Source organism: Cervus elaphus, chromosome 30, assembly GCF_910594005.1.
Source record: "Cervus elaphus chromosome 30, mCerEla1.1, whole genome shotgun sequence".
Lineage (NCBI taxonomy): Eukaryota > Metazoa > Chordata > Mammalia > Artiodactyla > Cervidae > Cervus > Cervus elaphus.
In genome coordinates, this window is record NC_057844.1 from 85,129,873 (window position 1) to 85,145,656 (window position 15,784).

Below are 15,784 nucleotides of genomic sequence, written 5' to 3' on the forward strand. Positions count from 1 at the left end.
GGGTTCAATCCCTGGGTCAGGAAGATCCCCTGGAGGAGGAAACGGCAGCCCACTCCGGTGTTCTTGCCTGGAGAATCCCATGGAGAGAGGGGCCCGGTGGGCTGCAGCCCATGGGATCGCAGAGTCAGACACGACTGCGTGACGGAGCGCGCAGCACACACGGGGCCCGGCTGAGCCCGCCGGAGGGCTCGCCGCGGGGTCTCACTGGTGCAAGTGGAGAAGGGGGCTGGCGCTGCGGGGCCCTGGGGACGTGGGGAGGCCTGGGCGCCACCCCCGCTGCCCTGCCGGCTCCAGCCCTGCGGCTCGGTGAGCCCCAGCCTCCTTCCAACCACCTCTTTTGCCCGAAGCAGGATTGCTGGGTTTTGCCAGGTCCCAGGGCCAACAGGCCTGAGGGAGGGCCTCACCAGGGGTGAGGAGAAGGGTCCCCACTCCCCACGGCCCCAGGGGGCCCCCTCTTCCCTGTCACGACCCCCCACACAGAGGCAGGACCCGGCTCCTCTCCTGCCGTGATGTCACACACCCTGGGCATTCCGCTGCGTCCTGGAGACCGCGGCGGGAGGAGCTGAGGGGCCTTCAGGAGAGGGTCCTCCTTCTGCCGGAGGGGATGGCGGCCACCACGGGAGTGACCCTCCTGGTCCTGCTGCTCTCCTGCGGGCAGGGAGCCGAGCTCCCGCCCATCAACGTGACCTCAGGTACAGCCTCGGGCCGGTCGTGGCCGGGAGGACACGGGGCCCCCGGCTGAGTCCGGGGGTGCGGGGTTCTCCCAGGCCCTTCCCCTGCGTGCCGCCCCAGATTTACCACTTATTCCTGGAGGACGGAGCAAGCTGCACAGCTATCCTATATTCGAAGAGTTTTTCGGATCCCACCCTCCATGGGAGAGTAGCGTGCATTATATACTTTAGCTTTTATGATGGAAATTTCTAGCTTACCCAAGAGTAGAGGAGTCGTGGAAAGAAACTCCATTACCTGGTTTCAGTCGTACACATTTTGCCATCTTGTTTTGCACACACACACACACTTTTGTGGTTATTGAAGTATTTTGCCATCGCCCAAAATGTCTTAGGACTCCCTGCAAACGCGTCCTGCTAAGATAAGGGCATTTTCCTTTCACACACCTGCATTGTCACTGAAGCACTGACAAAACGAAGAAAGCTCCCGAGCAGGGCCGATCCCGGCCCAAACCTCCCCCCGGGTCTCAGAATGTCCCTTACAGGCGGCAGGTTCAAATCCCGCCCGGGCAGGCCCCGCTGGGCTCCGGCCGCTGCATCCCGACCCCTGGGTGGAGGAAGGCGACAGTGGATGCCCCCCTCCTGGGATGTGACTCGCTGCCCAAGGAGTGCGGGGGGCGGGGTCCCCCATGACCCCGCTTTTCTGCCGGGAGACCTGAGCCCAGGCCCCCTCTCACCCTCCTCAGAGGGATGAGCCCAAGGAACAAGGCCCTGCCAGGCCCCTGCCCGGCTCCCAGGGGACGAGCGGCCTGGAGGGTCCCCACAGGGCTCGGGCGGCTCCCCCGAGAAGGACGCGGCCTCGGCCTGGCCCTGAGTGACCGGGGAGGCCCAGCCCGCTCCGGGTCTGGGCGGGAGGGCAGGGGTCCCCTGCCTGACCTCGCCGTGAAGAAGCTGGCGTCTCCAGCGGTCTTTCCTCAGGACACTGAGTTTTGAGGCTCCTGCAGGGAGGCATCCCCTGGGTGCCGGGGCGCGGGGTCTGTGACAGGCGGGGATGGGGGCTCACCCCGCGCTGGCTCCCCGCTGCCGCTCCTTTTGTGGCTCTCCGCCCCGGCGTTGGCGGAAAGGGCTCCCGCTGGGACTGACCTGACTCTCCCGATGCAGCCCTGAGCCCGGCCGGCTCCTCGTCCCAACAGAGCGTCCGCGGCGACCCCGAGGGAGCTCAGGGCGGGTCCCGGACCGTGGTCTCTGCTCTCGGCCTCCAGCCTCGGCGGACACCGGGCTGGCCTGACCCCGAGGACAGCTCAGGGGGGTCCCGGGCCGTGGTCTCTGCTCTCGGCCTCCAGCCTCGGCGGACACCGGGCTGGCCTGACCCCGAGGACAGCTCAGGGGGGGCCCGGGCCGTGGTCTCTGCTCCGGCCTCCAGCCTCGGCGGACACCGGGCTGGCCTGACCCCGAGGACAGCTCAGGGGGGGCCCGGGCCGTGGTCTCTGCTCCGGCCTCCAGCCTCGGCGGACACCGGGCTGGCCTGACCCCGAGGACAGCTCAGGGGGGGTCCCAGGCTGTGGTCTCTGCTCCGGCCTCCAGCCTCGGTGGACACCGGGCTGGCCTGACCCCGAGGACAGCTCAGGGGGGTCCCGGGCCGTGGTCTCTGCTCTCGGCCTCCAGCCTCGGCGGACACCGGGCTGGCCTGACCCCGAGGACAGCTCAGGGGGGGTCCCGGGCCGTGGTCTCTGCTCCGGCCTCCAGCCTCGGCGGACACCGGGCTGGCCTGACCCCGAGGCCAGGAAGGGGGCAGCCCTGGGCCCCGCGAGGGCGGAGGTCACCATCCTGACTCCCCAGATGGAGCAGAGCACGCCCGCAGAGCTCCACGGTGAGCCCGTGCGGGGCCAGGACGAGCGCTGTGCAGACACGGGGCAAGCAGTGTCGTCCCCGCGCGGGCACAGGCCCGGGGGACCCCGGACGGCCGAGGAGATGCAGGCGGACAGGCAGCCACACCTGACCGCGCGCTGCACGGGCCGGGCGGATGTCACCAAACATCAATATTTCTCTGCACACGCGCGCGGGCGGGCTTGCACAATGGCTCCATTATAATTAGGGACAGACGCAAAATGAGAAGAATGTTTTTAACAAAGCGCTCGCAGGAGCAGCTGTGCCCGTCCGTAATGACTCGCTAACGTCGCCTCCGAAGAGGACTGTGCTTCTGTTTGCGGCGCTGATGGAGGTCAGCGCACTGGGAGGCGATTGTCATCACAGCACAGACCTTTCTCTGCAGTTTTCCTGCATTGTTCTGAGCCCGCGTGCGTGCAGATGAGCGATTGCTATGCAGATTGTCCGTCATTAAAACCATTTCAAAATCAGCGTCGTCATTGGTTTAGTGCAGGAACTTGAATGCCCGCAGACACCACCTGAACGCTCTGAGTGCCGCAGTGGGAAGGCGGCCTTGCCCGGGGCTCCTGGGGTGCGGCTGTCTGCTCTCTGGCCTCCCCAGGGTCCTGGGGGCGGCCGTCTGCTCTCTGGTCTCCTGGGGGTCCCAGGGCTCCTGGGGGGCAGCTGTCTGCTCTCTGGTCTCCTGGGGTCCCCGGGGGTCCTGGGGGGTGGCCGTCTGCTCTCTGGTCTCCTGGGGTCCCCGGGGGTCCTGGGGGGTGGCCGTCTGCTCTCTGGTCTCCCCAGGGTACTGGGGGCAGCTGTCTGCTCTCTGGTCTCCTTGGGGTCCCGGGGGGTCCTGGGGGTGGCCATTTGCTCTCCAGTCTCCTGGGGGTCCTGGGGGCAGCCATCTGCCCTCTGGTCTCCTTGGGGTCCTGGGGGGCAGCTGTCTGCTCTCTGGTCTCCTGGGGTCCCCGGGGATCCTGGGGGTGGCCATCTGCTCTCTGGTCCCCCCGGGGCTGGAGGACAGGGCTGATCTTGACCTTGAGTGGAGGACATGGGCCCCAACCCCAGCTCTGAGAAGAGTGGGAGGCACCCTGGGGGTGCAGCGGGGACCAGCGCTCAGGGCCCCCACACCCTGCCCAGCTCCTCATGGCTGATTCAGGTCTGCGAGGCCGGGAAGGTGGAGCCAGGGGTCCAGGGCCCCACGGAGGACTGGTTTCCAGAGGCCAGCCCCCGGGGACCAAGCCCCCGGGGGATCGCTGTTTACAGATGAGGAGCCGCAGGGGCCGGGCTCTCTAGGTCCCCAACCAGAGGGGCAGAGGGCGGGCGGCCGTGCCTGTCTCCTTCGCTCCCCGCCACGTCCTCGGCCCCCAGACAGGCTCGTGGCTGGAACTCATCATGGGGGAGGAGAGTGTGGTTTTCACAGAAGGATGCGTGTGTCCCTCCTTACCCTCCCCGAGGGCGGCACCAGTGAGCCTGCCAGGAGCGGGGCTGGTTCCCAGGGCGGGGCCACCATCATCACCCTCCTACCTCCTTCCAGATGAGCCCTGGGTCCCCAGATCCCATGCAGGTCTCCCTCCCCTCGAGTAGGCTGGTGGGCCCATAAAACCAAACCTATTTGGAGAGAATCAGTGCCTATTCAAGAAACATTGTTAACCTACTAGGGTCTTTATTGTCCCACCCCAGGTACAACTACTACAAGGAATAATACAAAAGTTCAGCAGGATATGCTTGGAGTATTCGGTAAGGAACCTCCTCCTCTCAAACATGGCCACGTCTGGGTGGGGTGGGGGGTGCGGGGCCGTCGCCCAGATACCCTGGTGCAAGCCGCACAGGCGGGGGCGGTGGCCGGGTCTCAGGCCCCGCCCGCCGGGAGCAGTGACGGGGGCGCCCGCAGCCCCGGGGCCGGGGTCCGGTGCCCGCTTGGGCACGCTGTCCTGGAGGGTCTGACAGTGCCCGCGGCGGGTGTCCGGTCTCCGGGACCGTTGCGGGGTCAGCGGTCAGCGTCCTGCAGGTGTGACGTCCAGAGGCCGCCGGCTGCCCCGCGGGCGCTCACACGGGGGTCAGCACGCTCTGTGTGAAGCAGGTCTGGTCGTTGTCCGTGTGCACGTTCAGCATCTCCTTTCTCTGAAAGGAAAGTTTACATTAGGAAATACACGAGGTTTAAAAGCACCTTTGGGCTTTTCTCACCTTGCACGACTGTTGGGCTCATCTCTACCTGGGATTTTTTCCAGAGAAAATTACACGTATGACGCCCACAGGTGTGGACGTTTCCGTGTGTCTCCACGTGAGCTGGAGCCGGGGGGCCAGCCGGCCTCCTTGCTGGGACCGAGGGGCTCCTGGGATGTGGGACGTTCTTGATAAAACAGGAAAAGCAGGGCAAACCGGGGCGGGTGGGTCACCCCGCGGGGTGGGAGTCAGCCCAAACCCGGCGTGTGGACAGGCTGGTCAGTTCGGCCGCGGGGGTCGAGGCTGGGGCTCGGCTCTGACGTGTGTTCGTGTAGCCCCCAGCCCGGTCCCTGACTGTGTTAACCGTGCCCTACACGCCCGGCTTTGTTTGAACCTCAAACAAATCCTGATGAGATAAGTGCAGACCCCATCGTACAGACGAGGAAGCCCGAGGCCCAAGAGACACGTGTGTCAGAGGACGTGCAGTGAGGGCAGGGCCAGGTGTGGCCCAGGGCTGCCGACAGCAAGGCCAGGGCCCGCGGTAGATGCTCCCTGGGCGATGCGGGGATGCGCAGGCAGAAGCCGGCCGCCTTGGGTAGAAATCAGGAAAGACGCTCGCGCCTGCCTGCCTGCCTGCCTGCCTGCCTGCCTGCCAGGTGCAGCTCACGGAGGCAGGGTGTCTCAGAGGGGACAGAGCGGCCCCCGGGGCAGAAGGAGAATCATGACCACGCAGAGTCAGGCGTCCAGCGTCCCGTCTCCAGCGGGCGTGTCCAGGGACCCGGATAAGCTCAGGTTTCCAGAAGTTGCTTAGGGAGGCAGTGGTCTCCCCGCCCCTGGACAAGGTTTTTAGAAACCAAGTCCATCTCCCCATGGCCTTGGGTCCCTGTGTCCAGTCCTGCTTTCACCGACTGCCTGAGGGCCGTGCAGAGCAGAAGGGTTTAACACGTGTCCTTCTGTGCTTTTCCCAAGATGAAATTCTAGTCAAGGAGATGTTGGAGCCAAATAGATCATCAATGTCTACATTGATACAAAATAGTGGAACAACGTCATCAACAAGATTATTCAAGGAGAAAAGCAAGTATACACTTTTTCAAGCCTTAATTGCCTATATTCCTGGAGGTCTGTGGTGTGTATGCACAGTTTCATCTTGGCAGCATCTTTGAGCTCAGCTACTCCTGGGGCGAAAGCAGATGGAGATGTGAAGGACACAGTAGTCCCATATTTTCTGTAATCTTCCCGAGGCAGGAAGGTCAAACCCAGACGGGCAGAGACAAGCTCCTGTACTCTGGGGGGGTCTCTGTGGGCACGTGCAGGAGAGGTCTGGTGCTTGGGGTACATGTGGGGTTTAGTCACTGCAGGACCCCAGGATGCATGCAGGTCGGAGCTTCTGACTACCCGGCGAGTGTGACGCTCCCCTAAGCCTCCTGAGAGCAGGGGCGGGGAATTGAGCCCAGTCGACAGGGGACAAAACTAGGGTCTGAATGGACTGGCCCCGGCCACAGAGCTGATAGTGAACAAAACAGCGTGCTTTTCCCAAGTGCAATTTTGTTGTTGCTCAGCCGCTCAGTTGTGTCCAACTCTTGGCAACCCCATGGACTGCAGCACGCCAGGCTTCCCTGTCCTTCACCATCTCCCAGAGTTTGCAGCTTAGCGTGGTCCAAACATACACAGAAAAGGGAAATAGCACCCTGAGGTCCAAGCAGAACACTCGGTTAACCCTCAACGATGGTGAGAGCCGCGTGTCTGAAATTACAACAGGGCATGGAATGCATTCAGTAGCAGGGAAGGTCAGCGTTTACTTGAAATTCTGCATCCAGATGTCAATGTCAGTTCCTGGGATTAGCTCTCGGAACATCCGCCAAACGGTTGGGTTCACAGAGGTCAGAGAATGCCCGCCTGTGCATGTTGACTCCCTAGAGCACGTTGTCAGGAGAAGCTGGAAAGTGTGTTAGCGCCCCCGCCTCAGGTTCCAAAGTGCAGTGTGGGTCAGAGCAACCCTGCATCATACTTTCTCCCATTCTTTCCACGCTCCTCCTCAAGATGCCGGCATTGATGAGAGCAACCAACTCAGCGCTGCTGAGGGTTTCCATGAGTTTGCAGACGTGTCACCAATATCTCTGGAGACTGAGGACAAAATTCTCAATGGTAAATGCACCCCGGCGGGCCCCCACCTGAGCTCAGACGTGGTGCAGACAGAGACGCCTCTTCCCCGGACGAAAGGCCCAGTCTGGAGAGCGAGGCTGCTTTCCGCAGATCACTGCGGCTCGGGAGGGGAGCTGCCTCAGAACACGTTCCGGCCGGCCCACTGAGTGTCTCTGAGGCGGGGCCCGGGGATCTGCATTTCAGCCCATCCCCCAGTCTCTCCAGTGAGCTGGAATACGTTTGGAATACGGAGCAGGCAGAGGGCTGATATTTCTAACGTCTCAGAAGGCGTCGCACACCTGGACTTGTGCGGATCGCCTGCAGCCCAGTATGGTGTTGGCCAAGTGGTGGTGGTCTGTTTCTATCATGCATCTCTGCTTATTGATTGGGATTCTGCTTTAAGAAAGAGCTTGCCCTTTATAAATATGTGTGCATATTTAAACGCTTCTTAATATCCATTCACACTCATAAATACTTACTCCATTCGGTCAATTTTAGCACGTTAATGTCATTATTTTCTTTGTCCACACTGCCCCGAGCTTGCCTGGGGAACACCTTCCGTTCAGTTTTTCTGTCCTTCGTCACCCCGCCCTTGGCATGTCCTCACTCTCTGGCACCACAGCACGTCCTGGGCAGAAGCAGACTCAGACCCTCGCACACACACACAGACGCCCACAGGCACAGACACCACCTCTGTGTTGGGTCCCCTGTCCCCCTCCCCGCTCCCCTTGCTTCTCTCTAAACCACAGTGCACCCCTCGAGCATCACAGCGTTCTTTCAGGACCCTTCGTGAAGCTCCTTTTGGTACCACTTTGTCAGAAACCTGGCTCCCACTTCCCACAACATATTCAATCCCTTGCTCAGTCCTGGGTTCAGGATGCTGCCCCCCCCACCCTAGAGCAGACCCAGGCCCCCTGCTGCAGAATGACACCTATGATTTAGTGTGGCCCGGGGCCGCCCCTCCCCCCAGGCGCTCCACGCGTGGCTTCTTTCCATCATCAGCTCCCTGCTGCTGTTCGCTTTCAACGTCGGTCCCTTCTTCCTGTTATTTATAAATACTTATTTACAGACCTCCTGGGTGGCTCAGACGGTAAAAGCATCTACCTACAATGCGGGAGACCCGAGTTCAATCCCTGGGTCTGGAAGATCCCCTGGAGAAGGAAATGGCAACCCTCTCCAGTATTCTTGCCTGGAAAATCCCATGGACGGACGGAGGAGCCTAGCAGGCTACAGTCCATGGGGTCGCAAAGAGTCGGACACGACTGAGTGACTTCACTATTTACGTTTGACTCTGCAGCACATCACCGTGGTTCTGGAAGTCACAGCTATAGGAAAAGGAACAGACACGCCTCCCCCGCCCCGTATCCCCACTGGCTGCAGGGGACCAGCCTCGTCAGCTCCACCCTGCCCTTGCCGGGTCTCCTTTTGCGCAGATGAGGAGATGAGGGATATCCGCGTGGCCCTCCTTTATTGCTCAAGGGGCTCACACTGTAAACCGCCTCTAGCCTTTTTTCCCCACTCAACCTTGAAAACTGAGGATCATTCCGCACGGGAATGGTCTGGGTCTAGTCCCCAGATGCACGGCATCCCGCAGGGTGTGTGAGCCCCCAGAGCCTGGTATGTGCACAGTCTTCTCACTTGTTTCCAGCCTCTGCAGCTACCAACGCTACAAACACTGCTGCAACGAACAGCCCGGCACGTGTGAAGCTTTCTGTTGTTGGCGATGAATCTCCAGGGAAAATTCTTAGGACTGGGATGGGGGGTCAAAAAAGGAGTGACCTGTAATCTTAAGAGTCAGATAATGCCTGACCCCAGTGTTCATTATACATAAGAACTTCCCAAAACACTTTCCAATGAAATCTGAAAACAAGAGTGGTGTTTTAACCCAGACTTCTAAAGAAAAAGTGTGAGCCAAGATGTCGATAAATATGTAATCACGCAAATGTTTCCCCCTTTCTCCCCATGTTCCTCATCCAAGAACCCAGTGTTGACGCGTCTTACCAAACCAGCGGCCCCGAGGGTTACCGTGACTCGCAGATCTCCTCAGACACTGAAGACAGTCTTCACAGTAACGGTAAGGGTAGCCTGCCGACCCGCCCCCTCCCGGCTCGCACCCCGCGTGCAGAGGAGAGAGGCTGTGGGATCCAGCCTCCCCTCCGTGTGTGCCCACGCTTGTCAGATACCGCCAACCTGATGGGTGAGGAGGGGTTCCCATCTTCTCTTAATTTGCAATTTTCTAACTAAGAGTGAGTTTGGACAGCTCACATTTTAAAGGCCATTCTTTCATCATTACAAGATCTTTCCTTTTATTCTTTCCCTTCAGTTGTTCTTCAAGGCTTGTGTTTAAAATATAGTGGAAACATACGGTATAAACCCTGTAACTTGCTTCTTCAGGCAATATTACAATGCTTTTCTCTTCTCCTTCCGGTTGTGTTAAGGTAGTGCAGCAGGACTGTCTGACTTAGACGCGTCGCGGAACCATGGCCACAGTTCAGGAAGCTAGCTCCCCGAGCGCCCTGCCGGTGTTCACGTTAAGGAAGCCCCGGGAGGAGCAAGCATCTGGGTGCTTGAACCCTGTCAGAGAGAGAACGTTCTAACTCCACCCTTCCACATGCCGCTGAGCAGCTTCCCCAGCACCGTTTGCTGGGCAGACTGTCGTTTCTCCGTTGTGTGGCCTTGCCTCCTCTGTCGTGGGTTAATTGGCCGTAGGTGTGTGCGTTTATTTCCGGGCTCTCTTCTGTTAAATGGATCTCTGTGTCTGCTTCCACACCAACCCCACATGGCTTTGATTCCTGTAGCTTTTGTAGCACTTATCTGAAGCCTGGGAGGGTTATGCCTCCAGCTTTGTTCTTTTTCCTCAGAATTGCTCTGGCAATTCTGGGTCTTTTGTGGTTCTATATAAATTTTAGCATTATTTGTTCTGGTTCTGTGAAAAGTGTTGTGGGTAATTTGATATGGATTGAGTTAAATTGGGAGCTTGCTTTGAGTAATATATCCATTTTAACTGTACTAATTCTGCCAATCCAAGGGCCTGTCTTTCCTTTTTTTTTTTGGACTCTTCTTCAATTTCATTTATCAGTGTTCTATGGTCCTCATCCTGTGTCTTTCATCTCCTTTCCTTTATTTCCAGTGTTTCAGCATCACTTTAAGTACACAGCACATACTTGGGCATTGCTTTCTGAGGAGCGTTACCAAAAATTAAATTTAATGCCTGAGTTAAGCTGATGTGCATCATTGACGTGACTGGTAAAGCCTAAGAGTCACACATCGACAGAACTTTAAAGCAAACTGGTAACTATGGGGTAAACCCAAACAAGGATTCCTGAGTCAAACAATAATCCAAATAAATGTGGCCATCTTCCTCCGACTCGGAAACGGACTGAGGCTCAGGGAGGCTCGTCTTCCTTCCTCCCGGGCTATGAGGTCCCGGCCCGTGAGGGTGACACCCACGTCTCCGAAGAGGGCTGCTCGGGACAACCCCGCCACGGCGATTGATGGGAAGAGGCTCTGGGTGGTCAGAGCCCATTCCAGTTTCAAGTCCACCTGAGCACCCCACAAGGAGGCTGCAGCCCCTGAGAAGCCACGACTCAGGTGCTCCGATGCCCGAGCCTGGGCGGACCTGTGCCCGGGCAGGGCACCCGCGGGCCCCACTAGGGGCTCGGCAGCCCTCATCTGTGGGCTGAGAGTGCGTGTCAGCTTGGAGCCTGGTTGTCGGACAGGAACGTGGAGCGAGATCACCCAGGGCAACAGCTCAGCTCTCGGGTGTGAGATCTGAGGCCACGTGGCCCCGCCTGGGAGTCCTGGGGCGAGAGGAACCTGCAAGGGGCCCTACAAGGGGCCCCTCTCTGGGACCCGGGAGAGCCCCCAGCAGTTTCCCAGAGGCCCCTGGGGCAGCGGCGGCTCTGACTGCTCCCCACAGTCCTTCGTGCCTTCCTCTTGGCGGCTTCACTCGCGTTTTTTAATGAGCCGGAAACGTTGCAGCGGAGAACGAGGCGGTGTCTGCCTTGCCGGTGAGTTCCCAGTGGAACCGACATCATCAGTCTAGAAGCCAGCAGCCAGCGCCCGGAGACACAGATTTACCTAGAACGTCCTCCAGTTGCCAGAGATAAAGCCACCTCCATGAAATTGCTCCTGATCCTGTTACATTGCTTCGCCTCCCTGAACTTCTGTGCCGTCATCTGTAAGCTGAAGCTAGTGGAGCTTTGCTGGGGCTGGTGGTAAATAACTCACCTACCAACGCAAGAGGTTTGATCCCTGGGTCAGGAGGATCCCCGGAGAAGGAAATGGCAACCCACTCCAGTGTTCTTGCCTGGAGAACCCCATGGACAGAGGAGCCTGGCGGGCTGCAGCCCCCGGGGTCTCAGAGTCGGACAAAACTGAGCACTTGTGTTCAGACGCTCAGTCGCTCAGTTGTATCCGACTCTGTGACCGCATGGACTGCAGCACGCCAGGCCTCCCTGTCCATCACCAACTCCCGGAGCTTGCTCAAACTCATGTCCATTGAGTCGGTGATGCCATCCAACCATCTCATCCTCTGTCGTCCCCTTCTCCTCCCACCTTCAATCTTTCCCAGCATCAGGGGCTTTTCCAGTGAGTCGGCTCTTCACATCAGGTGGCCAAAGTACTGGAGCTTCAGCATCAGTCCTTCCAATGAACACCAGGACTGATCTCCTTTAGGACTGACGACTGAGCATACACACACACAATGGACCCTTCACCTATGGAGCTTTGTGAGGATTAAATAAATGCAGGTAAAGAACTTGGGCAGACAGAGCCTCGCTCGTAAGAAATGCCAGCCTTTATGAAGGTATAATTTTCACGCAGTGAAATCCGTCTTCTTTAGCGTCCCACTTCCTCAAGTTTTGACAAATGCATAGCACTGTGTCACCAACACGGAGAGCAGATACAGAAAAGGCGGGTCACCCACGTTCCAGGCCTCTGCGTAGTCAGCTTCTTCCCCTGCCCCCAGCCCTGAGAAGGCCTGGCCTGTTTCCTGTCCCTCCGACGCTGCCTTTTCCGGGATGTCTACACGAGGCGTCGTTCGCTGTGTAGACAGAGCCTGTTTCCTCCATCAACAATTTGCCAGGTCACGTGTGCGTCTGGCACCTTCCTCCTCCTCCGTGAGTGACACTCTGCTTGAACCACAGCTTGCTTATTCCTCACCAGGTGAACGACATTTGAACGGTTGCCAGGTTTCAGAATTACAAATAAAGCCACTGCAACCGTCTATATAGTAGCTTTGGGGTAAATAAAAATTTTCATTTCATTTAAATAAATATCTAGAGGTATGGTAACTATGTTTTACTTTGTCAGAAACTGTTGAAACAGGTTTTGCTGGATCCTCCCCAATATTTGATATCTCTACTATTTAACAAATCTAGTGAGCCTGCAGGAGTACCTTCTTGCAGTGCTAATTTTCATTTCTCTAGTAACCAATAATGTTGAGCATCCTGTCCTGTTTATTTGCCTGTAGGAAACGCAAATCCACCCCAGTATTCTTGCCCGGAGAACCCGTGGACAGAGGAGGCTGGTGCGGGCTACAGTCCACGGAGTCACAGAGTCGGACACGACTGAGCATGCACACATATGCATATCTTCTTTGGTCAAACCTCTGTTCAAATATTTTCTCCATTATTAGTTTCTTTTCCTATTGCATTTTGAGAAGCATCTGTATGTTTTGGATACAAGTCTTTCATCAGATATGTGATTGGAAAATATTTTCTACACCAGACTGGTTTGCTTTTTCATTTGCATAACATTGCTTTTCAAAGATCAGAAGTTCTTAATATTGATCAAGTCCAATTTATCAATTTTCATTTTCTGGATCATGTTTTTGGTGTCAAATATCCGAAATCGTTGCCTAATTCAAAGTCACGAACACTCCCTATGTTCTTTTCTTTACAGCTGCAGCTTTCACGTTTGGGCCTCGGGCCCACTCCCAGCTCATGGTGTACGTTATGAGAGGTACAGACGTCTTGGTCTACTTTCCCACACATCAAGGTTCCATTGTTTCAACACCATTTGTAGAACGAGCTCAGCTTTCCCTGTCGAGTTGCTTTTGCTGACATTTTGCTCTTGAATTGCCAGATGGTGTCAATCAGTCGATGGCATGTGTGTGGGTCTATTTCTGGATTCTCTCTTTTATTCCACTGACATAAGATCTATTCTTTCTCAGATAGCACATTGTATCAGTCACTGTATGTTTACAACAATGTTTGAAATCAGGTAGTGTGAGTCCTCCTACTTTGGTCTTGATTTTCTAAATCAATTTAGCTCTTCTGGTTCCTTTGTCTTCTCATAAAAATTTAAGACACAGCTTTTTAATTTCTAAAAAAAAAAAATCAGATGTGGTTTTGATTGGGATTTCTACAACTCCACAGACCGCTTGGGAAGAAGCCAACATCTGGACAATATCTAAGTCTCCAAGCCTGCAGTGTCTTCACTTCTTTAGGTCTCCCGTGACTCTTCTCATCAGTGACTAAAACCCTGCAAACATTTAATCATATTTATACAAACACATTTACTAATTCTTGGTGTTGTTACAAATGGTACTTCTTTCCATTCCCAGTTGTCTGTTTCTAGTGTATGGAAATGTGATTGTTTTACACTCATCCTGTAACCACCCTGAGCAACCCGCCCTTCAGTCCCAGGAAACTTCCTGCAGAATCATCAGGATTTTCTTTGTAATCACATCATCTGTGAACAGCTTTATTTATATACATATACATACACATATATATCTTCTATCTATTTTTCTTGCCTTATCACCCCAGCTCCAATACAATGCTCAGTGTTAAATAGGAGAGGTTAGAAGTGAAAACATTAAGGATGCTTTTACTAAAGGTGATGTTAGCTGTGGGCATTTTTAATAGAACCCTTTCTTTAGGTTGAAGAAGTTCCCTTCCTCTCCTAGTTTATTGAGCGTTTTGAACAGGTGTTGCGTTTTGGCCAAATCTGTTTCGGTACCTGTTGCAGGCACAGTGAACTTTTTTAGTAAAAAGTCAGACAGTAAATAATTTAGCCTCTGGGGGCAACATGGCTCCTGCTCTCACTGCTTACTACATCCTGGCACAGAAGTAGCCAGAGAAAACGCATAGAAGCCTGGGTGAGCTTCTCATTCAACAAAACTTCGCTTATTAGAATAGGTGCTGATCCATTCTCATCAAGAGAAAAGAGGCAAGGAAAAGAGAGGTCGCTGCTTTTGGCATAATAACTTACAGCCCACAAGTCCTCGTTCACCAGCCACTGATCTTTGGAAATGATCAACTGGTTTGTTTTGTTTTTTTAATGCTGTTTATATCATGAGTTACACGAAATTGATTTTTGCTGTTGAACCAGCCTTGTATTCCCAGAATAAACCCAGCTGGTCATGACAGTGTCATTTCTATATATCTTGGATTCAGTTTGCTAAAATGCACTTAATTTTAATTTTCCCACCTGTGTTCACTGGTGACATCTGCCTGGAAGAGAGGATGTCCCCAGGCCCTGCCCGAGGCCACGAGCCACGTCACGAGCTGTGTGAGGCGCTGCTGTCTTGGAGCTCATGGTTTGTAACATTGAAAAGACGTTTGGAATCTTGCCTTAACTTTCAAAGACTTGATTGTTTTATTAATTTTCCCCCCAGGAAAGAAGCACCCCCAAACTGATCAACAATTGAAACAATCGGTTCTGGACATGATCCTTCAAAATATCGGAAAATCTTCAGGTAAAGCGAACAACGGCGTGGTGGCAACAGGGGTCGGCCCCCTGGTGGGAAGGGAAGTACGGAGTCCACTCGGAGGACCCCCGTGGGCCGTGAGCAGCTCCGGATGAGAGGAGACGCCATCCTAGGGGGACCCTGTGAGCCCCACACCAGAGCCCACAGTCCCAGGGTCACCAGCCACCTGTGGGCTCCTCACCCTCCTTGGCTGAACCGAGCAAGACTGAGCCTCTCTCCAGAAATAACTGGGGTGAGGGGGACTGTGAGACACCCACGTGCCCCAGTGCCCAGGCCCAGGGAGGTCACCACAGCGGCGGGCAGCCACGCGCCTCGCCGCCAGCACCTCCCGCCCGGGACCTGCTTCCCAGGCCTTTCCAGACACCTCGGCCTCGGCCTCTCGTGCCTCTGAAGCTGCGGCTCTGCATCCCCTCCTCGCTCGCCGACAACCTCCCCTAAACCCACCCTCCCTACTCCTCCTCCAAGCAAACTCGCCTCGTAGCCTCAGCCCTTCCCCTCGCTGCCCACAGACCAGGGCGTCACCAGCCGAGCCGCTGGGATCCCAGGGAGGCTCAGGGTAGGGGGTGGAAGTCCTGGAATTTCTCAAGGAAATCTCTCTCTGCACAGGAAACTCTCTCCAGTAAGCGGCAGAGGAAGAGAGCGGCCCAGAGGCGTCTTGGAGAGCGGTCCGGGGCTGTGCGCTCCGAGGGAGCCCCCCCGAGCGGGGCACCCAGACTGCGTGCGCGCACACCCACCCTTAGCAATAAAGAGCACATGTATGTACACACGTAACGCTGGTAACCGCCCCACAGAAGGACAGTGTTCTCTTCTGTGACCTTAAGCAGTCCCTTTGAATCTTAAGCTAGAAGGTGAGGGTACGTGGTTTTCTTTTAGTTTTCGTAAAGAAACCAGAAACAAACAAACAAAAAAAACATTTGAGAAGAGCATGCAGACCTGCCTCTTTGCTACAGGGCAAGGCTTGAGATCCTCGAGGATACGTCCATGAAGAGCCAGCCTGAAGACCTGAGTGTCAGCCCTCGCGCCTCCCTCCTCTGGCAACAAAGTGCGCGCACACATAAACGCCGTTGCATCGCCCCGTTCACCAGGCTGGGGAAATGCAAACTGGGGCTCTGTGTAGGTTTTAAGAAACGAGCGTGGGAACACGGAGGGACGCAGTGGTGGGGTGTGAGAGGATCCGGGCAGCAGCGCCTGCCGTCTGACCCCCGCTGCTCCCCCCACTGCC

The 15,784-nt window shown here is 56.1% G+C and overlaps 1 protein-coding gene across 1 annotated transcript; it reads left to right on the forward strand.

The window, feature by feature from the left end:
• Positions 1–560: 560 nt before the first annotated feature.
• Positions 561–15,322, forward strand: SPACA7 (sperm acrosome associated 7). Its single transcript, XM_043892187.1, has 7 exons — positions 561–692; positions 4,221–4,277; positions 5,673–5,777; positions 6,744–6,848; positions 8,824–8,919; positions 14,470–14,550; positions 15,169–15,322. Exons 1-7 carry the CDS (start codon positions 605–607, stop codon positions 15,183–15,185), a joined length of 549 nt encoding a protein of 182 aa, XP_043748122.1. The 5' UTR covers positions 561–604; the 3' UTR covers positions 15,186–15,322.
• The last annotated feature ends 462 nt before the right edge of the window (positions 15,323–15,784 follow it).